The 24960-nt window shown below is 43.6% G+C and overlaps 1 protein-coding gene across 1 annotated transcript in view; it reads left to right on the forward strand.

Moving 5' to 3' along the window:
- LOC123729170 (uncharacterized) overlaps positions 1 to 24960 on the forward strand; it is a 185073-nt gene that overhangs the window by 147314 nt on the left and 12799 nt on the right. Inside the window, exon 6 of the mRNA XM_082966088.1 lies at positions 4899 to 4967. Within this exon, the coding sequence (XP_082822214.1) occupies positions 4899 to 4967 (69 nt within the window). The remainder of the gene's footprint in view (positions 1 to 4898; positions 4968 to 24960) is intronic.

The raw sequence follows: 24960 nt of genomic DNA on the forward strand, positions 1-24960 counted from the left end.
ATAGTAACTGAAATCTGGACACTGACTGTAGACCTATAACTTCTCACAAAATCTTCCATAATATTAACTCCTACAGAATTAAGAAGTTGTTGCAGTCAAATGAAACAACAAATGTACATTTGAATTTGGCCTGCTGTGGCCCAATTTGACTTGTGTTCTAGGGTAGCAAGTAATGACCCAAAATAAACTGCATGCTTCTAATTAAAGACAAGTTGACTAACAAATAGCCTACTAAAATGTTGGAAATTATAATCAGAAAAATAGGCCCATCTAAATAAGGCTTAAAAATATTCTTATTTTTCCGGCGTCTCTCTACAGAGCATTTTCTATATTTTCAGGTTAGGTTCGGGTGTGGCCCTCAGATTTTCCCTTTATTAGCCGAATGCGGATGGGTTATTAATAATTGCGGGTGAACAAAGAGCTGACCCGCGCATCACCAACACACACCCCTACCCACACATCCATAACATGTTGAGGAGTGGGTAATACACACAAGCTGACTTGTTGACTTGTTTTGCATTTGTATTTCACAGTCAGATCAGTGCTTCTCTCTGCTTTTCTATCCTTTTGTATCCCACTGTTTTCCCATTTTGGTTTTGATACTATAATTCTTTGCTGTTCCGCAGGACTTATTGAGCAGTGTCAGTAGACCAGGAGTTCTGTTTGCATTTCCTAGGGGTTTTTCCAGTGTAGTCTGTAGTGTGCAAATGAGCTCTTCCTCCAAGCTACTCCCTCGCTCCATCCACTCCTCTATCTATTCCCTCCAACCACTCCATTGTTTGCGTTGATTTCCTCCAGTCCCTTCTCTCATTAACTTATCTGTGGATGCATCCTAAATGGCACCCTATTCCCTATGTAGTGCACTACTTTCTTTTTTTACCAGAGCCCTGGTAATGGGTCCTGGTCAAAAGGTTATAGTTTTGGGCCCTGTTCAAAACTAGTGCACTACATAGGGAATAGGGTGCCATTTGGGACACATACCGTATCATGTAGCCTAGCTGTAGGTGCTCGGGTGATGCATGTGATGTGAATGGGGTGTTAGAGGGGGTTTATAGAGCCCTGTTGGGGGTGGGGGGAAATCGTCAGTGTGATCGAGAGGGAAAGGGAGCGAGCTCAGCTCCTTGCGGGGGGAGCCTTTTTTGTCATCTCTCCACTCTCCTTTTCTCTTTTTCTCCCTCTCTCTCTCCCTTTCTACCTGCACTTCGGTTTACTGGAAAATAAGCCTTCTGTGGAGATGAGGAAAAGCGATGGATGGTGTTCCCATCTGATTAGTTAGTCAGTGTAGATCAGTCTAAAAGCCCTTCCCTCTCCCCCTCCTTACCTCCACCACCACCACTATCAGTACCAGTAGTAGGCTGCGTCCTAAAAGGCACCCTATTCTCTATTTAGTGCACTACTTTGGGGCCCTGGTCAAAATTAGTGCACTACATTGGGAATAGGGTGCCATTTAGGATGCCGCCATAGTAGTAGTAAAACCCCTGCTTCAGAAAGGGGAGCGAGCTCCTGATGGACCAGTGAACTTACAAACGAGAGGGAAATGTAGAGGAGACAAGTGGGGTGTGGGGGGGGAAAGGGTTGGACTGGACTTCTCTAAGGGGTTGGGGGCTGGAGGGGGGTAGAGGTGTGTGTGTGAGGCAGGCAGGGAGGCGTAGCCCACCCTCCCGTCCCCCTGTCTGTCTGCCTTCGGTGGGCGCGGCGCTCTAAAGCGGAGCCCCTTCTCTTCACACGGGGGTGTTTGATTTTGATATTCAGGCCTGAGTAATTAATCACAGAGGAGCAGGATGAGCTTTGTTTGGTTTGATTGAGAGGCCTGGGGCTGAAGGGGAGAGAGAAAGAAAGCGAGAGCGCTGGTGCTCAGGGAAGGAGGGATGTGATTGAGGAGGATAGGTAGAGGGGTGAGGATGCTGGGGTAAGAGGGCTAGAGTTGGCTGTTTTTGTAGACCGTTTGAGTAGGAGTGTGTGGGGGGGGCTATGCCTCTGAGCCCTGCTCTAAGGAAGATTTTCTCTGCCAGCGAGTAACCGTCTCATTTACTCTTAATAACGGTAACCTCCAACCTCACACACACACACACACACAAAACGTATTTTCCTGTGTGTGTCTCTCTAATACATGTGTACACATACATCTTTCTCCCTCACACACACATTGTCTTTTTATGCCTGTGTCAAATAACACAGGTGTTTGAAGGTATTCAAGGTAACTGTGTCTTCCTCGCAGGTAAACCAGAATAAGAACAGACTGATTTGAATTCCTGGAATCCACTTCCTCTGCTTACTACACCGTTAAAAAATGTCATATCCAACGCTGTTTATTGTTCGCCATAATTAAATGCTTAAGAGAAATTGATGTGCCAAGGCACAACATTTGAGTGGGCCGCCGCATCTTTCTCAGGCAATTCATCAGCGATGTTGACTCGGTTCCTCCTTCACTCAGGCGATTTCCCCCAATAATGAAGATGTTAGCAGAGATGAAAAAAGATAGTGCAGGGTATGGCAGGGCTATCAATATGGACTGTAAATTAATTACGATTCTGTTGCAGCGCATCATTTATTTCAAAGCATTAGCGTCTCCGATGAGCCATTGGGCTTTATTGCTATCTTACTAGTTGATGAGTGAGCGGTGTAAAATTGAGTCTCCAATAACATTACACTTAATGAGTTTAAACTTTTCCAAAACCGAGAAAAGAGGACAGAGAGAAGGGGAGAGGAGAACACTGCACTAGAGAACTAATATGAAATGAATGTGGGTGTACCGTGTTTGTTTGTGAATGCATGCAGTATGTGGAAGTAGAGCGAACAGGTCTTTGTGTGACTGCATATGGATGGACTAGGGGTGTGTGTGTGTGTGTGTGTGTGTGTGTGTGTGTGTGTGTGTGTGTGTGTGTGTGTGTGTGTGTGTGTGTGTGTGTGTGTGTGTGTGTGTGTGTGTGTGTGTGTGTGTGTGTGTGTGTGTGTGTGTGTGTGTGTGTGTGTGTGTGTGTGTTCGTGCTGCAGGCCATAAGTTCTGCCTTCTCCCTGTGAGTCCTCGTCTGCCGTCTTTGTTTAGTAATCGCCGTAGACAAAATGGCCGTCACACTCGTACAGCGGCTACTTAACTCAACAGCCACAGTCTGATGTGGCTGACGTTCTGCCTCTTTAGCACAATGACTTAGCTTGAAATGGCTGCTAACTTCCCTAATCCTTCCAACTTACCAGCTCCCTTCCATCACCGCTAGCCCCTGAGTGAGACAGACAGGAGGGTAAGTGAGAAAGTGAGACAGATAAGAGAAGTGAAAAAAGACTGAAAGAAGTGAGACAGTGAAGAGTGATTTATTTTCTGTTTCTGCTTGTTTGTCTGTCTCCCCCTCCAGCCCTTTACTTGGTTCTCTTATCCTTCTGCTTTACGTGCTCTCTCCCCCCTGCCCTCCCTCCCTTCCTCCATCCCTCTCTTCTCTCTCTCTCTCTCTCTCTCTCTCTCTCTCTCTCTCTCTCTCTCTCTCTCTCTCTCTCTCTCTCTCTCTCTCTCTCTCTCTCTCTCTCTCTCTCTCTCTCCAGTATACTGCTCGGGGCGATAGCACAAAATCAAACTGTTTATCCATCTCTCATCTCCGCGCTGCCTCCAGGGGATCCTACCCCCACAAACAATGAAAGTCGGTCCTCACAACGGAGCCAGATCCTATTTAATTACATCAATAAGGAGCGCTACTGGAAAAACATTAATACAACCTTAGTACATCCTTACCTCGCCACTGTTATATACCCAACACACTGGTAATGTACAGTCGTAAACAACAGCATCCACACGGCCAGAAATACGCCATATAAATAGATATATGGGGAATATCTGTAGGGCGTATAGGGATCATTATTGGAGGTATATTTCTTTGTCTATTAGGGACTCCAGTTCATCGTTGCCTTCCTGGCAATTCTGTGACGGGGACTTTGATTAAATTAGGTCATAATAAAACAAAGTGTTGGGGATGGCAGAAGTCTTTCACTTCATTTACGCTTCATTCCGTCTTGGCTGGAAGGGCCGAGGAGAAGAGAGAAGGGGATGAGAGTCGCGGGCTCTGTTGAAATACAATTGTGATTATATGTGTAATTGCAGCTCGAGGGGCCTCGGGGCCCATAGAGCTATGTAGTGACGCCGGGTCTATGTTTCATTCAAATCATCATCGAGGAACGGAGAGAGAGCGACAGAGAAAAGAATAAGACCAAAACATGCCATGGAGGCCCTGGCTGCTGCATCCGATCCCGTCCTCCTCCTCCTCTTCTCCTCTGGCTGGATTAGCCGCAGCTCGTTAGCGTACTAAAATGTAATAATGCAAACATCAGGTGGAATTGGGCCGGCTCCATTATCAGCCTACAAGATGGATGGTGTGCATGGAGCGCCACACAAGGGGGCCGGAGGGGCGTGGGGGCTGCAATTTAGATTCAATATACTAGCAAACCAAGAGGCCCCCCCAGATCTGATTTATCTCTTACGCCAGTCGCTGTTTCTGAGCTGATTTCCTATTACTGCTCCGAGAGAACAATTCATTGGGATAATGCGCAGGGTAAAAGCAGGGCCTGGGTGGCCCCCGAGACAGTAAGAAACCAGATCGGGGCGATAGGTTAATAGGTTTAAGAGGAACGATAAGCAATTAAATCTAAGGCCCGAGTTCAGTTATTAAATTCAAGAGTAAGATATTAAACTTAGAGAGAGGTGGGTTATTCAATGTAAGACTAAGCTAGCTAGGTCTCTATATTAAAAGTGAGAGAGGTTATCGTGTTAAGGGGTTTATCGTGTTAGAGAACAATGGAGAAAACACTCCTCCTTGATACAGATACACTGCTCAGCGACGTGTGCTGGTTATGTTGTTTGATAAAGAAATGTGCTATTTGCTCTGCTCATGAGGGTCTCTCTCTCTCCTTTCCAGCCATAACAGATGAGGTACTGAAAGCCAAGAAGAGGAAGGACGAGGAGGCCAAGAAGATGAAGTTGGAAGGTGAGCCTGGTCCGTGTCATCAATTTAGTAGTGGAGGTGGTACTATAGGTGGACTGTGTAGCATGATGTGCTACAGTACCCATAATGCTTTGTGTAACATCAATACATACTGGTGGTCTGCAGCTGAGTGGTGGTGATGGATGGACGGGAAGTAGACAGGCGGATGGGCTGGCAGACAGGCATAAAGACCGGCACACACAGACCAGCCAGCAATTGCCAAACTTCTTTAGACGTGACTTACAGTGCCTTCAGAAAGTGTTCACAAACCATGAAAAATTAAACACTATAATCTTGATTAGATAAGTATTTAACACCCTGAGTCAGTACATGTTTAGAATCACCCTTGGCAGTGATTACAGCTGTGAGTCCTTCTGGGTAAGTCTCTAAGAGCTTTCCACACCTGGATTGTGCAACATTAGCCCATTTATTATTTTCTAATTTATTCTCTTTGCTAAACCATTTTCAGGTCTTGCCATATATTTTCAAGCAGATGTAAGTTGAAACTGTAACTCAGCCACTTGGGAACATTCACTGTCTTCTTGGTAAGCAACTCCAATGTAGATTTGGCCTTGTGTTTTAGGTTATTGTCCTGCTGAAAGGTGAATTAATCTCCCAGTGTCTGGAGGAAAGCAAACTGAACCAGGTTTTCCTCTAGTATTTTGCCTGTGCTTAGCTCCATTCTGTTTATTTTTTTATCCTGAAAAACTCCCCAGTCCTTAACGATTACAAGCATACCCATAACATGATGCAGCCACCACTATGCTTGAAAATATGGAGTGTGGTACTCAGTAATGTCACTGTTTTAAAATCACAATTGGCCTCATGGTGAAACCCTGAGCGGTTTCACCATGATAGGCTGAAAGAACTTGGCCATTCCAAAGCAACTGGCCTTAACAACATTCCTGCCAGATTTCTAAAGGATGCTGTGGTAAATATCACCCCCTGTGTAACTCAACTTGTGAATCTGTCTATTGAACTAGGGTGTTTTCCCACTGAACTAAAACTTGAAAAGGTCATTCCTTTATACAAAAAAAGGGAATAAATTAGATCATGGAAACTATCGGCCTGTCTCAATCCTGTGTGCTTTATCGAAGGACATGGAGAAGATTATGTTCAAGCAGATTGACAGTTATATTTCCTTGCATAACCTATTCTATGAGCTCCAATCTGTCTTCAGGAAATCCTATTCCACTGACACCTGCCTACTATATCTGACAGACCACATAAGAAAGGAAGTAGACGGAGGGAAATTATGTGGTATGGTTATGTTAGTTCTCCAAAAGGTGTTCGATACAGTGGATCATGAGATTCTGTTAATCAAACTAAGAGCCATGGGCTTTAACAACTTAGCAGTAAAATGGGTCAGCTCTTACCTGCAAGGAAGAAAACAGATGGTGGATGTGGATGGGACCCTGTCTAAACCCAAAATCTTGAACTGCGGGGTACCCCAAGGGAGTTTGCTGGGTCCACTTTTACTTATATCTGAAATCTGCGTGTACATGTGACCTTTTCCTATATGCAGATGATTCTGCACTGTTGGTTTCCCACCAAGACAAAAATGTGGTTGAGAAAGCCCTCAGTGCTGAACTTCTGAATGTCAGTAAATGGCTATATGACAATAAGCAGTCACTTCACCTTGGAAAACAGAGTCCATCTTGTTCGGGTCCAAAGTGAAACTGAGGAAATCCTCAGATTTTAATGTGGTAGTAGGTGGCATAGTAGCCACAGCAAAAGACTGTTAAGTATCTTGGATGTGTGCTAGATAACCAACTGACAGGGCATGGCACAAAATGTTATCGCCAAAGTGAACCATAAAATTAGGTTCCTGGCTAGAACCTCCAAATATCTGGATAAGAATGCAATGGGGACATTGGCAGGGGCTCTTGTTCAGTGCCACTTCGACCATGCATGCTCTTCCTGGTACAATAGTGCCCTCAAGGTATTAAAAAATTAATTGCAGACATCTCAGAACAAATTAGTCTGGATTATTCGTAAACTTCCAGCACTTACGCATCTTGACTATTCCCACTTTGAAAGCCTTAGATGGCTTAAAGTGGAGGGGAGAGTCGCTCAGATAAAATGGTGTCTTGTACATCAGATTGTCCACAGTATGGTCCTCAGATACTTATGTAACTACTTTAACTTAGTAAGGGATAACCATAACTATTCAACTAGAAGGAGGGACATAGATTGAATTTAGATTTAAAAGTGGTATGGGGAAACAAACATTTTTATACTTGGCTGCCATTCTTTGGAATAATCTTCCAAAGAATTAGAAACGTATAACCTCAATAGGTAGTTTCAAGTTCTCACTGAAAAAATTGCTAAATAGTAGCATGTCTCAAAAGTGAGCGGGAAGATTAAAGTAGGTGACGGGGAGGGAAATGCTCAGGATAGCATATGGTCTGCCTTTTTGGTGCCTGTTGTTTATTATAATGGGGTTGTCTTGTGTGTATGTTAGGGATTGATTGTTTATATATTAAGGGTATGTGAGACAAGGAAGATGTACCTGTCCATAGTTGTTTATTAGGAACATTATCGGTCGCTGTGAAACAAACAAAAATTCTGTCCGTCATTGTCTGTTGTCATTACACTCGCCGCCTAACCTTGTTGTATTCCCCCTTCCCCTTCACTTCTTCAAAAGGACCACAATGGAAATAAGATGTTAAACTTTATTGTGTTATCCTTGATGATTTTCTTAAATTGAATGTGGAGGTGTCACCAGCTGGAGCGCCCTTATGTATGGATTTGACAAATTGTTAAATAAATTCAATCAATCAATTCCTTGAACGGTTTCCTGAACTTACTTAGGCTCGCCATACAAAGGACTGAAATACTTATTGACTCAAGACATTTCAACTTTTCATGTTTTATTTATTTTTATTATACTGTACATAAATGCACTGTAATTTAAGCTTTAAAACTGGTAAGTTTTCTCACAGAGTTGTAGGAAAATCTCTCTGCCCCATAACATCATGTACAGAATTCCAGGAAATTAGCTTGAAAAATGCAACATTTTCTCTCCGATGCGAAGAGGCAGACCTTTAAAATGTTCCTTCCCAATGCCCGAGACTTGATTCGTCTGGCCATGCATTGTATGCTATTTTTGTCTCACTCAAGTCGTATTCTGATTATAAGAGGGCCCCTGATGAATTTGCTATCACAATAGGTCCCCGGCCCAAAAAAGTTTGAAAACCGCTGACATAGTGAATAGGGTGCTATTTGGGAAGCAGACAGCATTTCGACAGACATTTTCAAATAAAGTCAGGAGCCATTTGCTTATGGAGCAACAGAAAGTGCTAGCGGATAATGAAATTGAGTCAGTGACGTCCTGGTGTTGGCCTGAAATGAATGAGAAAATGTCAGGATCGTCAGGGTGCAGGTGGGGATGGCTTCGTGTGTGTGCGTGTTTGAGCTTCCGTCCGTGTAAGTGTGTGTGCGGACGTAGCTAGCATTGAATTCATTACATTTTGCACGTATCTACCTCTACCGTGTCTTTGAGAAACAAAGCATTTCATAGCATTACACCACACACACATACTGAAAACCTCCAGATTGCTGAAGGTGTTCAGTGTCATTATTGTCGAGTTGTGCTACATGACATGTTACCAGTGTCTTTACTTGGTTATGTGTTGCACCATATTCCTTCTGGAGAGTAATTCAAGGGGTTTGGTAACAGTAACGCACACACACACAGTGGGAAACTGTGCATGACCTTTAAAGTGTGGTGACCTTTTAGCCAAATGAAAGCCCGGCCATCAGAAATTAATTAGCCCTGCAAACCTACTCTGGTCTTTCCTCCGTTGGCAGCGAGGACATAAATTAAATCGCTCTCTGTTTCGCCCTCAGTTTTTGGTCTTGTCATTCTCTCGTTCTATTTTTCATTTCTCTTGCTGCTCCGGCCCTCTCCTCCCTCTCTCCCCCTCCCCTTTTCTCTCTCTTTCTCTCCCCCTTCCCTCTCTCTTTCTCTCAGTGGAGACATTGGCAAAGTGTTGAGTAAGTGTGTGGCTCCAGGCTATGGTGCCGAGCTCCCAGTCAAGTAGGTTTCTTAAGCAGAGTTCACGCTGTAATCTCGCCTTTTTTGGAATCAATTGACCCCCCCCCCCCCCAGCTCAAAGCCACTTCATTCCTCTCTCAAACTGTTCCTGTTTTATTAAGTAACGCGCTGTGCCTGCATAAGGCTGCGAGGCTTGGTTTTTTATTCCTGGTCCTCTTTGGGAGAGTGGACCGAAATAGTTAGGTGCAAAATGTCTCATCAAAGCGCCCTCGTCGACCCAACAGCTGCTTTGGCTCTGACCTCGAAGACAGTGAGCTGGAGTTACACGGTCTACTGGCACCCAGCCCCGCTTCTCAATGGGCCACTAAACAGAGGAGGTGGGCCCGATGCTTATTAAACGCTGGTTCACCGGGGTCTCCCATGCACTCCCGCAGGGGCTCCTACAGATCAGCCCCGACAAGAAAGTTCCCGCTTGAACCGCTAAGAAGAACAAAATGAAACCAAACGAAAGAGGGAGGACGAGAAGACGAGAACAGCCACCTACACTCCACTTCACAAATAGATTTACAAGTCCGACGGTTAGTGGTACTAATCGAAACCGTTCTCGATTCATGTGGAAGCTGTGATATGCACACTATTATTATATTATTATACACTGGCTGCCCCTGAGCAAAGTGGGTTTTATCAAGAGTGCATCCGGATCTATACTTGGCCCCATGGTCATAATTTAACAAAGTATTCTCAACTTGAAAGGGCTGTTACTTTTTCGTCTGTCGAAGGGAAAATACTAGAGTTGGAAAATGAAACTTGGGAAGAGAGAACCACTATGTATGACTGGTGTATGTATTGCTGCCCTGACTTGTTGTTTTAGCTGAGGAGTGTGATTCCACACACTAACACCAGGATTCAGGCCAATGTGGTGTGAGGGCAAGACTGACTCTATGTCAGTGGCTGTCGTCTGTGGCCCCAGGTGTAGAAGGTTCCTCTATGCTCAGATGTAAAGGCTGTGGTCCTCAACCCAGTGCTCACACACTCCAAGAAGTTGATGGATGTTTGAGAGAGTGAGGTGAGGTAGTGAGGTAGTGAGGTAGTGAGTGAGTGAGTGAGTGAGTGAGTGAGTGAGTGAGTGAGTGAGTGAGTGAGTGAGTGAGTGAGTGAGTGAGTGAGTGAGTGAGTGAGTGAGTGAGTGAGTGAGTGAGTGAGTGAGTCCACACCACTAGCCCTCCTGATATGAAAAGGTGCAAATGAATCAGGTGTAGCATGCATTGTGTGGCAGAGAGAGATCAAACCCGGGCTCATTAAGACTGTTAATTCCCCTTCTTTTCACATGTATGGTTGTTCAGAGGAGCCGGTGGCAGAGGCTCTACCATCATGCAGTCAATATGGAAATGCATGTCAACTCCTTAATAACCTCAGCCATTCCCACACACAGCCATGCCACTTCAAAGCCAATACACCCAGAAGGCTGTCATCATCCTCGTTGGTGCATCTGAATCTTGTGTACGACTACATGATGTTGTAAAGGGTTGTGTTCCTGCGCCTATGCTGATGGTATTTAGGTATTTAAGTCATATGCACCTCTCTCTGTCCCCATCACCCCAAACCGCTGGCAGATTGGAAGATCATATATTTTAATGAGACATGTAATAGCTTTTTAACCCATATCATTAGGAGGAATATATACTACGGGCTTGCTCTTTTGGCATTAAAACAAAATAACTGTTTCTTTAATTATGCTGTTTGTAGGATGGGTCACGGGTTGGGGTGTGTACCTGTCTGTATGTGGCTGTGTTCTGGAATTATATGGTGATTAAATATTCACCATCTCTCCCTGACCCTGCAGCCATTAACACCTCATCACCATTTAACTAGCTCTGTTGTCAATCACCAGCCCCATTCTAAAGAGGAAAATGTCTGGACTTCATCTCTGGCCTTGCTGAGTAGAACAGAAAAAAAGTGAAGTAACAAGAGAGGGAGTGGGAGAGAAAATGGCCAAACCAAGAGATGTCTTTTCTTTTCCCCTTCTCCTATAGAGGAGAACAAGTACCCATATGGAGAAACTGGGATACATTTCATGTTCTAAGCATAGCTGTAATTAGAGTGCTGGTTAAGGGTGAGCCTTGTCTGTGTCTCTAGTAGGCCTATCTATCTGCATTCACTTGCAATGTTTGAATTCATATTTTGTTGAAGTCAGCCAGTGTGATTATGCCCCATTTAATAATGTGTAATACCCCGATTTGTTCCCTAGTCTACCATTCACATGTGCTATCATGCCTTACAATAAATGATGGGCTCCGTATTATAATTAAAATTAATAAATAGGCAGCGGATAACAAGCTCTCCCAATCTTTATGTGCCTCAATTTGTATCTTTGGTGGTAATAAAAAAAAAATTGAAGTGAGAGGGGGGATTGGACGCTTTAATATAATCTGCCTGCAAATTAAATGATTTGACCTCGAAAGCCTAACAATACAAACTCCTACCTGACTGCTGTTAAATATTTAGCACGCACCCTGTCATGAATACAAATGACGCGCAAATTAGAATCTACAGGCGTCTGACCCCCGTATCACACCCCGGAGCACGGGACTCGTTCTGCTTTAAATGTTTTAATTACCGGGCGGGCAGGAGGATCCTGCCACAGCACTTGAAGGACAAGCCGAGATATTCAGCACCTGGTAAACATCGGTGTTCATGTGTCGATTATCACCCTGCATGAAGTCTAATATGGGAGATGCGCTGATGATGAGACACGGTGAATAACGTCAACGCATTGTCATGCACTTGTCATTAGGCCTAATTCCATTTTTGCTACTGTAGGCTATCCATTGTGGCTTTGTTTTCCTCTATATCGAGGGTATCTCCTGGATGCTCTGAGAAAGCTGACTGTGTTTCTATTGTGCGCTCTGGCAGAATATCATTCACAGTGATTTTGATCTAAGAAAATCTGGTTTGTATTGACCTGTTATCGATCCTGGGGTGGACTCATCACTTGTCGTTTAGTGGCAGTGTAGTGCGATGGATCAACTTATTTGTTGTGTTATTATGTTCACTGTCAATACAATAATGTCTTGAACATGTTGAGGAATATTGCACTGACAGTTAACCGGTTTTATGACATATATTTGTTTCTTTGATTAAAAAGGTGAATAAATACTGCCTTATTTGGAGAGAGAGGCCAATAAATTACGCATTTAGAGGCTACAGTAGATGTAAATGTTTTACATGCTGGCGTTACAGAAACAAACTACTTTACAATATCGTCGTCTATTAGCCTACTTACTCCACCGATATTTTTTTTCTCCTAAACGATGTTTGATTTGGAGTTGAATTGGTGTCCACAAGTCGAGTCAATGTCCTTCTTTCTTTTCTTCCCCCCTCTCCCCATTCAGTTTTGCTGTTAGGCTACCCCGCATTGAAATGATTAGTTATGCCTGGCTTGTAAGCAGTGAATCAGAGTTATGGACCCTGGGGAAATAAATTTGGCAGAAAATCAGTGTGAGAAGATTTAATTATCACGCGAGACCTTTTCCCTCAGCTGGCCCAGTGAACCCCAAAAACTCCCGCGCTGCTGCAGCCAAATGTGCGCGGGCGGCAGCCTTCTCCTCCCAATTTGTTCCCGCGCACGGCGATAAGCCAAGCAATTACAGCTTTATTGATTTTTCATCACCGCAAATTTAAAGTAGATTTTTTTTTCTCTCCCTCTCTTTGAAAAGCCATGGCGGGTGATTAAGTGAGGAAACCCCCCCATCTCCATCCCTCCTTCTGCGGTTCAGGGGAGAAGTGGAGCTGCGTGGCAAATTCTAATAAACCCCGGGTCGACCCCTGTTGTTGTAGGATAATGTGATGCCACTGCTCGGCTCTCTCGCTGTGGGACACCAGGGGACGCGACCAGACCAAACCAAACGTCAGTGCACGGAGGGGTATCTACCGAAATGTTTAACTTGCCCAGTGAATGAAAAAAAAAATGAAGCAGCCCGCCAACACCTGTGGTAGCCTATTAGCCCACATTATGCAGATATAGCGCGCGTGCCTCTGCTGTGCACACCACAGGTCAAGTGGACAGATGATTGACAGCACCCTTTCACCCGCGTTGATCACTAATCGTTTTACGGGTCATCCGTATCAATTACCCCTCTGTCTATGGAGTGATGTGCTGTACCTTCAAATGTCACCAAAACCACAGGAAAACATATTGATGTTGATACCGCGTTTGTCACTGTTTTAGTAATGTATTCCTCATTGTTGCTATTTATTCAGACATTGAAAGTGAAATCATCTCAATTAAGTTAATCTGATTCATATAATAAAATGTATATTACAATAAACAGATTGTCATTGATATTGATTGCTGCCCAGTAAAAGTATACAAGTCCATTATATTTCATAAGAATTTGAAATAATTGGCTAGGTCACCCTTGTAATTAATGTCTTCATAAAAATAAAGGTAACATTTTTTGATATATATTAAACCTAAGAAAGCCCTTGATTGTGATCTGAATGAGGTTTAATCTGACTGTACAGTGCCTTCAGAAAGTATTCATACCAATTGACATATTCCACATTTTGTTGTGTTACAGCCTGAATTCAAAATTGATTAAATAGATTTTTTTCTCACCCATCTACACTTAATACCCCATAATGACAAAGGGAAAACATGTTTTTAGAAATGTTAGCAAATTTATTGAAAATGAAATACAGAAATATCTCATTTACATAAGTATTCACACCCCTGAGTAAATGCATGTTAGAATCACCTTTGGCAGCGATTACAGTCTTTATGGGTCAGTCTCTAAGAGCGTTGCACACCTGGATCGTACAATATTTGCACATTATTTATTTTTTTTATTCTTCAAGCTCTGTCAAGTTGGTGGTTGATCATTGCTAGACAACCATTTTCAATTCTTGCTATAGTTTTCCAAGCCCATTTATGTCAAAACTGTTAACTAGGCCACTCAGGAACATTCAAAGTCATCTTGGTAAGCAACACCAGTGTAGATTTGGCCTTGTGTTTTAGGTTATTGTCCTGCTGAAAGGTGAATTTGTCTCCCAGTGACTGTTGGAAAGCAGACTGAACCAGGTTTCCTCTAGGATTTTGACTGCTTAGCTCTAATTTGTTTATTTTTATCCTAAAATACTCCCTAGTACTTGCCGATTACAAGCATACCCATAACGTAAAAAAGAAAAAGGGAAAAAAATTGAAATGATGCCACCACGACCATGCTTGAAAATATGAAGAGTTGTACTCGGTGATGTGTTGTGTTGGAATTGCCCGAAACATAACGCTTTGTATTCAGGACATAAAGTTCATATCTTTGCCACATTTTTTGCAGTTTTACTTTAGTGACTTGTTGCAAACCTTGTCATTTCGGTTAGTATTGTGGAGTAACTGCAATGTTTTTGATCCATCCTCAGTTTTCTCCTATCACAACCATTAAACTCTGTTACTGTTTTAAAGACACTGTTTTGTATTCAGGACAAAAAGTGAATTGCTTTACCATATTCTTTGCAGTATTACTTTAGTGCCTTGTTGCAAACAGGATGCATGCTTTGGAATATTTTTATTCTTTACAGGCTTCCTTCTTTTCACTCTGTCCATTAGGTTAGCATTGTGTAGTAACTACAATGTTGTTGATCCATCCTAAGTTTTCTCAGTTTTCAGAGCCATTAAACTCTGCAACTGTTTTAAAGTCACCATGCCGTAACTAATCCCTGATCGGTTTCCTTCGTCTCCAGCAACTGAGTTAGGAAGGACGCCTGTATCTTTGTAGTGACTGGGTGTATTGATACACCATCCAAAGTATAATTAATAACTTCACCATGCTCAAAGGGATATTCAATATCTGCTTTTTTAAATTTGGTTCCATTTACCAATAGATACCCTTCTTTGAGAGGCATTGGAAAACCTCCCTGGTCTTTGTGGTTGAATCTGTGTTTGAAATTCACTGCTCGACTGAGGGACCTTACAGATAATTGTATGTGTGTTGTGTACAGAGATGTGATAGTCATAAGCATGCCCCATTCAAGAAATTTAGAACCAGGAACAGATATAGCCCTTGGTTCTCTCCAGACCTGACTGCCCTTAACCAACACAAAAACATCCTGTGGCGTTCTGCATTAGCATCGAACAGCCCCCGTGATATGCAACTTTTCAGGGAAGTTAGAAACCAATATACACAGGCAGTTAGAAAAGCCAAGGCTAGCTTTTTCAAGCAGAAATTTGCTTCCTGCAACACAAACTCAAAAAAGTTCTGGGACACAGTAAAGTCCATGGAAAATAAGAGCACCTCCTCCCAACTGCCCACTGCACTGAGGATAGGAAACTCTATCACCACTGATAAATCCACTATAATTGAGAATTTCAATAAGCATTTTTCTTCGGCTGGCCATGCTTTCCACCTGGCTACCCCTACCCCGGTCAACAGCACTGCACCCCCTACAGCAACTCGCCCAAGCCTTCCCCATTTCTCCTTCTCCCAAATCCAGTCAGCTGATGTTCTGAAAGAGCTGCAAAATCTGGACCCCTACAAATCAGCCGGGCTAGACTATCTGCACCCTTTCTTTCTAAAATTATCTGCCGAAATTGTTGCAACCCCTATTACTAGCCTGTTCAACCTCTCTTTCGTGTTGTCTGAGATTCCCAAAGATTTGAAAGCAGCTGCGGTCATCCCCCTCTTTAAAGGGGGGGACACTCTTGACCCAAACTGCTACAGACCTATATCTATCCTACCCTGCCTTTCTAAGGTCTTCGAAAGCCAAGTTAACAAACAGATTACCGACCATTTCGAATCCCACCGTACCTTCTCCGCTGTGCAATCTGGTTTCAGAGCTGGTCATGGGTGCACCTCAGCCACGCTCAAGGTCCTAAACGATATCTTAACCGCCATCGATAAGAAACAATACTGTGCAGCCGTATTCATTGACCTGGCCAAGGCTTTCGACTCCGTTAATCACCACATCCTCTTCGGCAGTCTCAACAGCGTTGGTTTCTCAAATGATTGCCTCGCCTGGTTCACCAACTACTTCTCTGATAGAGTTCAGTGTGTCAAATCGGAGGGCCTGTTGTCCAGGCCTCTGTCAGTCTCTATGGGGCTGCCACAGGGTTCAATTCTTGGGCCGACTCTCTTCTCTGTATACATCAATGATGTCGCTCTTGCTGCTGGTGATTCTCTGATCCACCTCTACGCAGACGACACCATTCTGTGTACTTCTGGCCCTTCTTTGGACACTGTGTTAACAACCCTCCAGATGAGTTTCAATGCCATACAACTCTCCTTCCATGGCCTCCAACTGCTCTTAAATACAAGTAAAACTAAATGCATGCTCTTCAAACGATCGCTGCCTGCACCTGCCCGCCCGTCCAGTATCACTACTCTGGACGGGTCTGACTTAGAATATGTGGACAACTACAAACACCTAGGTGTCTGGCTAGACTGTAAACTCTCCTTCGACTCACATCAAACATCTCCAATCCAAAGTTAAATCTAGAATTGGCTTCCTATTTCGCAACAAAGCATCCTTCACTCATGCTGCCTAACATACCCTCGTAAAACTGACCATCCTACCGATCCTCGACTTCGGCGATGTCATTTACAAAATAGCCTCCAATACCCTACTCAATAAATTGGATGCAGTCTATCACAGTGCCATCCGTTTTGTCACCAAAGCCCCATATACTACCCACCACTGCGACCTGTACGCTCTCGTTGGCTGACCCTCGCTTCATACTCGTCGCCAAACCCACTGACTCCAGGTCATCTACAAGACCCTGCTAGGTAAAGTCCCCCCTTATCTCAGCACGCTGGTCTCCATAGCAGCACCCACCCGTAGCACACTCTCCAGCGCGTATATCTCACTGGTCACCCCCAAAGCCAATTCCTCCTTTGGCCGCCTCTCCTTCCAGTTCTCTGCTGCCAATGACTGGAACGAACTACAAAAATCTCTGAAACTGGAAACACTTATCTCCCTCTCTAGCTTTAAGCACCATCTGTCAGAGCAGCTCACAGATTTCTGCACCTGTACATAGCCCATCTATAATTAGCCCAAACAACTACCTCTTCCCCTACTGTATTTATTTATTTATTTTGCTCCTTTGCACCCCAGTATTTCTACTTTGCACATTCATCCACTGCAAATCTACCATTCCAGTGTTTTACTTGCTATATTGTATTTACTTCGCCATCATGGCCTATTTATTGCCTTTACCTCCCTTATCTCACCTCGTTTGCTCACATTGTATATAGACTTATTTTTCCACTGTATTATTGACTATGTTTGTTTTACTCCATGTGTAACTCTGTTGTTGTATGTGTCGAACTGCTTTGCTTTATCTTGGCCAGGTCGCAGTTGTAAGTTCTCAACTTGCCTACCTGGTTAAATAAAGGTGAAATAAGTAAAAATAAATACAAAATTCAAAAATCCTGTTAAACACTATTATTGCACACAGAGTGAGTCCATGCAAGTTATGTGACTTAGTTAAGCACATTTTTACTCCTGGACTTATATAGGCTTGCCATAACAAAGGGGTTGAATACTTATTGACTCAAGACATTTCAGATTTTAATTTTTAATTAATTTGTAAACATTTCTAAAAACATAATTCCACTTTGACATTATGCGGTATTGTGTGTAGGCCAGTGACACACAATCTCAATTTACTCCATTTTAAATTGAGGTTGTAACGCAACAAAATGTGGAAAACGTAAAGGGGTGTGAATACTTTCTGAAGGCACTGTAAGTGTGTGTTGTGAGTGCTGTTGTATGGACCTCTGGAGGACAGAGTGGTAGGGCTTGTCTATGTCTGGACAGGGTCACACTCACACTGAGCAGTAATGCAGGCGCAGGATGGACAGGCTCTCTCACACACACGCACCCGCACGCACACTGCTCTACTGGGGGAAATCGCCCTGGGTGGCAGCCAGCCATGTGGCCCTCTAAAGTTTTTATTGTCAGACAGAGTTCATAAACGAGCCTGAAGGGGGGCCGTGTTTTCCAATCCTGTATAAAAGTGTTTGTAAATGTGTGTGTATAGTATGTGTAGATGCTATTGCTCCGGTCAGGTTTCAAGGTGGGAAAGGGGTTTCCCGGGACAGGGTTAAAGTGTGTGTGTGTCTGTGTGTGTGTGGGCATACTATTGTGCATGTGTGTGTGGGCGGGGGGCTCATTCGCACCTAATCAAGATATAACTGGTGGTCCCAGACCAGACTGAAGGGGCTGTGGGGGACTGAGGGTGGTAGAGCAGACCACTACGGCTGGGATAGGGTGATACTGGGGGGACATGTAGAGGGGAAGGTTCACAGCCAGCGCCTCGCAGGGCCAGGGCCACCCCCAGACCTGGCTATGGAGGGAAGGAGGGTGAGAGGGTGTGAATGAGGGACTGGGCTGATGTAATGTGTCCTGTCAGTTTTCTCCTCAGATTCGAAAGCAGAGAGAAGGCAACCACAGCGTTATGGTTGTCATTCCATCCTGGGGTTGTTTCACTTTAACTACTGAATATATTGAAGAGTTAGAGTTAGATGTTCGTAGTTAAAAAAAAATCTGGAATGAAAATGGTTTAATCAAGAATCCAGGAAATTGAGGAAAACTGACTTTCAAACGACGCACACATACACACATACACACATAGACACACACATAGACAGACGAGTTAGTTGAGTATCATCTATATTCACAATATACTTAGGTTAACAATACGCTTAGGTTGTTTAGGTAACTGTTTGGTCTACTGGGACACAGACCTACTTCAAATGACAATTGTATTGTCCCTTATCAAGTGGTCATTTGATAATGCCCCCTTTTTACAACTGAAATAGGCACTCATCAATCCTAAAGCCCAGTTGCTTGAATGCGTATGAGGTCACAGTGTTTTTCTGTGTTTCTGTCGTAAGTCCCTCTCCTTCAATAAGGTAAAGTGCAGGATGATGCCGGTAAGGTAATGTATTAAGTGTCTTTACCAGGCCCCCACCCAGACCCTTCACCACGTCCACGACATTTCGCTAGTTGAGACGGTCCAAAAGAGATCCTAAATCTGGCTACGTAGAACCAGCCAGAGCCTCCTTAGGTTTGGAGAGAGAGAGAGAGGCAGGAAAACAGTGGTGCAAATAGAGAAAGGAGAAATCAATGATGTTCCGAGGACGGGGGGGGATTTGGATGTCAACAAGGCTGTAGGTCACCAGTGTGTGTGTATACGTGTGCTTGTGTTGTTTGTAAATCTCCCTTCCTTTTTCCTGGATTCTTGATTACATCATTTTCATTTTAAAGAGCACCGCTCCAATTAAGTAATTAGTTGCCCAGGTGTTTATTTAATTACGGACCTGCTCATAAAAGACATGCTGACCAGACCAGGACGAGAAAGTGGAGAGCACTGCACTTTTCCCCCCTCTCTCTCGCTCGCTCACTCACTCTCTCTCGCTTACTCACTCTCTAGCTCACGCACACGCACGCTAGCACACTTACACTTGAATGCACACACGCTAGCACATTTTTACACACACACACACACACACTTGCGTACACACACACACACACGTGCACAAGCACACTCACACACTAGCAGTGCACACATACCCACACAGTTCAAATCACTTTATCAATTAAATATACTGGTAAAATGTATCTTATTTCCCGTAAAGGATATTACCCCATGTTTCGATTAAAGCTGGACTATGGTTGAAACATGCATTTGAATCACCCAGAATGCAAGATAATCATATTTGAACATTACAATAGGCATAATATTTTAGTATTGCACGCCCACATAATGCACAGGCACTAAAACACACTCGTACACACAGAGAGGGTCTGGTCTTGAGGACGTCACGGTTCAGACTGTGAAAGCTTCACATTTTAGTGGCACGCCGTGATACAGCACAGACACTGGCTGTCTGCTGACACCCACTCACCCTACAGACGCACACATACAAACGGGGACACACACACAAACACATAGACACACACCTGTCTTTAGTTAACCTACAGTGCTGTGTGTGCAGTCTGCTCCCCTCACCCTTCTACCCCCCCCCCCCCCCCCCATCTAACCCCCACCCACCTTGACAGTGCACTGAGCAGGGTAAGTGGACAGATCCAAGCCCACAAAACCCCACTCCCTTTCAGGGTAAATAGAAGGCTTATGGCTCAAGTATTAGGGTTGCGTCTTAAATAGCAGCCTATTCCTTTTTAGTGCATAGGGCTCTGGTAAAAATAAGTTCACTATAGGACATGGTGTCATTTGGGATGCAGCCTGGGTGCACTGTAATGCGGTCTCTCATGATTCTAGCACAGTTTTTTGTGTCTTGAAAATAGGGCCTTTTGAATTTGTATTTGGCTTTTTTTATTAACCAGATAAATAGAGGTTTGGCTGTCTGTCTCCATGTGCTGTTTCTGTCTATTTATATGTATGACAGTTGTGTATTGTGTGGATCCAAGAAAGAGCAGCTATTGCTAAAGTCACAGCTAATCGGGAATTCACATTTAAACAAATAATAGGTCTGTTGCATTATAAAATGCCCTCCACGCTATTCATACCATCAAAAAAGCATAGAAATAAGAATGAATATAATGGGCTTGGAAGCTCTAACCCTGGCAAATGACTGGTAAACTCATGGGTGCACACTCGCAATGGCTGCCTGGTGTTGTGATGCAATAATTTCCATGGTGTTTTGGAATGTTCTATCAACTGATGCTGGGTTGCCATGGTAATGTAGAATGTTCATTCAAATAACTGATGTGGCTCATGCAATGGAATGTATTTTTTTTGTAACGTCAGTTGAGTTGAATCAACCAATCACAGCACAGATTAAAGTGTACACTTCCTGCTTTTACTTCCTGGCACGAGTACCCTCAAAATGGCTGCCAGTTACACCCATCATGCCGTCATTGACTTGAATGGAGACACCCTTTCTATTCATTATTTCTATGCAAAAAAAGTGTGTGTGTGTGCAACATGGCATCGTTCTCTATCTATCTGATCCCAAGGTCTATAGCCGTAACAGACTGCAGACAGGTGTGGAGTGTCACCCCACTGATTATAGGGGTTGATTTAGGAGAGGGGGGGGAGAGAAATAATTGGAGATGGTGAAGGAGATGGGAGCACGGCAGCAGTGTCTGCCTGTCATTAGGCTCTGTGTTGGGGTAATTAATTAATTATTGGTCCCTTTATTGAGTGGAGAGGATGCTTATCTCTCTAGGAGACGTCAGGGAATCCAGGACGCACGAGGTGTCTGTCCTCAGCTGCTCTAACTAGGACTCTGGGCACGGAGATCATCCATCCATCCAACCTTCATCCGTCTGTCTATCCTTCAACCATCCATCCATCTTAAACCCTACTGAAAATGTAGGCTACACATAAAAAAGCATTGAAAAGATGTGATTGTGTTAATATCAATGACATTTAGACACATTTGTGCTTCAGGTAAAACTCAGGGCTCTACGGTCGAGCAGAAGGCTGTCATAGACTTTCTTTGTTGCTGTTTATTGTGATACTTTAGGTCATCAGAGTGAGCATTGGGTTTAGTATAGAGGGGATCCCCTGAGTCGCTAGTGGGGCTCCCAGATTTACACAGAGGTCGTTGGTCATAATGGGTGTAGGTGGGACATTAGTGTTGTGACAAGTGACTTCAGGGGTCACACTGAAAATGACAGTGATCAAGGAGAGGCTCCACCCAGGGCAACTGACACAGTGATAAGGATTTTAGGACCATGGGGTCTCGGCACGTGTCGCTTACGTATTTACAGTGCGCGTGTGTTTTGAGGAGGAGGGGATGCTTGGTTGATAAGGAGCTGTGTGTGAGTGTGTGTGTGGTCCCGTGGGGACCTTACAATGCGGCTATGGCAGCGTCATTAGAACAGCTTGGCCACCTGCTGTGGTACTGGGCGGTCCCCTCCCTCTCTCGGACATCTGGCCCAGGCTGCCACTCTGTCCCCCTGGTGTGACCCCCCCCCAAAAAAACCAGCAATAGCGGCCAGCATGACGTGCTAGCATGCATAGCACAGCAGCGCTGTACATCACAAGACATAAACATTACACATCACAGAACAGCACACTGTAACGCATCATACAACGTCACTGCACGGCAGCATGCTCTGTCACATCACAGCACAACAGTTGAATGTAAAACAGCACAGATCAGCGCAACGTGAGACAACTTGTCAGACAACACAGCACAGCAAAACATTACACATCACATAAGAGCATAATAACCGCACAACAAAACACACCACATCACAATACAGCTCAACATAGCACATATCACAGCTCAACCCAACACAATATCTAATGCATTATTTCTGTGGTTCATATAATGATGGGTTGAGTCAACTGCTGTTATTTACCCATCTGATCTTGTTTTCTTCTCTGTGTTACTTTTTCTTTTTCTCTCCCATTTCTCTTGCTACCACTCTGTTCCCCCCTCCCCCCCTCCTCTCTTTCCATCCAACTCCCTCTCCTCCCCTCATTGAGATCTCATTTGTCAAGGCCGGGAGCAGCAGACAGGCAGCAGGGTATTAGTTATGCAAATATTGACGTGCCGCTTTGGCCTGGTAGCTATCAATTGAAATCAGCAAATCGATGGGCCTAATAGCTCCTCATTACGCACTTGATGCATTTTCAGTGCTAGCATCGGAAGCTGTCAGCGCGCCATAATCAATGCAGTCCAAAACTATTACCGGACCACGGGGCCAGATACCTTTTTAATAACCCAGCCTTTGTTTCTGTTTTTGCTATTTCTCAGGGCTGGGATGGGCTGGCTGGGGATGTGTGTTTTAAGATTTACTGAGTGATCTGTGCCTTGTAGAGAGACACACTCATGCGCACACCAAGATAAATACCTGCTGGTAGCACTCATGCCACACACACACACACACACACACACACACACACACACACACACACACACACACTGGCTTTGGTTTACACTGATAAAACGCTAGGCTAAATCACTGGGAGTTAACATTGGGGAAAACACCCAAACAGACAGGGCCAAATAGAAAGATTTGTCTTTTAGTGTTAATGTTGGTTAATGGATTTTAAGATTCTAATGAATTAATATACAATGCATTCGGAAAGTATTCAGACCCCTTGACTTTTTCCACATTTTGTTATGTTACAGCCTTATTCTAAAATGGATTAACCTCTCTTGGGTATGTGGGACGCTAGCGTCCCACCTGCGGGACACACTGCCAACAGCCAGTGAAATAGCAGGGCGCCAAATTCAAAACAACAAAAATCTCATAATTCAGATTTCTCAAACATACAACTATTATATCCCATTTTAAATGTACACTTCTCGTTAATCCAACCACGTTGTCCGATTTCAAAAAGGCTTTATGGCGAAAGCATAACATTAGATTATGTTAGGACAGCACCTAACAACAAAAACCAGAAATACAGCTAAAATTAATCACTAACCTTTGATGATCTTCATCAGATGGCACTCATAGGACTTCATGTTACACAATACATGTATGTTTTGCTCGATAAAGTTCATATTTATATCCAAAAACCCCATTTTACATTGGTGTGTAATGTTCAGAAATGTTTTGCCTCCCAAAACTTCCAGTGAATGAGCACATCAATTTACAGAAATACTCATCATAAACGTTGATAAAATATTAAACTGTTATTCAAAGAATTATAGATACACTTCTCCTTAATGCAACTGCTGTGTCAGATTTCAAAAAAACTTTACAGCGAAAGCAAATTTTGCAATAATCTGAGTACAGCGTTCAGACACGAAACCAAACCCGCCATTTTGTGGAGTCAACAAAACTCAGAAATAATATTATAAATATTCACTTACCTTTGATGATCTTCATCATAATGCACTCCCAGGAATCCCAGGTCCACAATAAATGTTTGTTTTGTTCGATAAAGTCCATAATTTATGTCCAAATACCTCCTTTTGTTCGCGCGTTCAGTCCACTACTCCAAATGCAGGAAGCGCGCGCAAATGTCACGACGAAAAGTCAAAAAAAGTTCTGTTTACATTCGTAGAAATATGTCAAACGATGTATAGCATCAATCTTTAGGATGTTTTTAACATAAATCTTCAGTAATATTCCAACCGGACAATTCCAATGTCTTCAGAAAAGAAAAGGAACACAGCTCCCACTCATGTGAGGGCGCGCCTCTGAGCTCATGTCATTTCCTCACTCATCTGACTCCAGGCCCTCTTGTTCGCTTCAAATTCACAGTAGAAGCATGAAACAACGTTCTAAAGACTGTTGACATCTAGTGGAAGCCTTAGGAAGTCCAAAATGAACCCTAAGTCACTGTGTACTGTATAGGCAATGACTTGAAAAAACTACAAACCTCAGATTTCCCACTTCCTGGTTGGATTTTTCACAGGTTTTTGCCTGCCATATGAGTTATGTTATACTCACAGACATCATTCAAACAGTTTTAGAAACTTCAGAGTGTTTTCTATCCAAATCTACTAATAATATGCATATCCTACCTTCTGAGCCTGAGTAGCAGGCAATTTAATTGGGCACGCCTTTCATCCGGATGTCAAAATACTGCCCCCTACCCTAGAGAAGTTAAATTGTGTTTTCCCCCTCATGATTCTACACACGATACCCCATAAAGACAAAGCAAAAACAGTTTTTTTTTTTACATTTGTGTTAATTTATAAAAAAAAATTAAACTTTAATATTACATTTACATAAGCATTCAGACTCTTTACTCAGTTATTTGTTGAAGCCTTGAGTTTTCTTGGGTATGACTTGCTTGACACACCTGTATTTGGGGAGTTTCTCCTATTCTTCACTGCAGATCCTCTCAAGCTCTGTCAGGTTGGAAGAGAGCGTCGCTGCACAGCTATTTTCAGGTCTCTCCAGAGATGTTAAATCGGGTTCAAGTCCGGGCTCTGGCTGGGCCACGTTCAGAGACTTGTCCTGAAGCCTCTTCTGAGTTGTTTTGGCTGTGTGCTTAAGGTTGTTGACCTGTTCGAAGGTTAACCTTCACCCTAGTCTGAGGTCCTGAGTGCTCTGGAGCATGTT

Source organism: Salmo salar, chromosome 20 (assembly GCF_965601325.2).
Source record: "Salmo salar chromosome 20, fSalSal1, whole genome shotgun sequence".
NCBI lineage: Eukaryota > Metazoa > Chordata > Actinopteri > Salmoniformes > Salmonidae > Salmo > Salmo salar.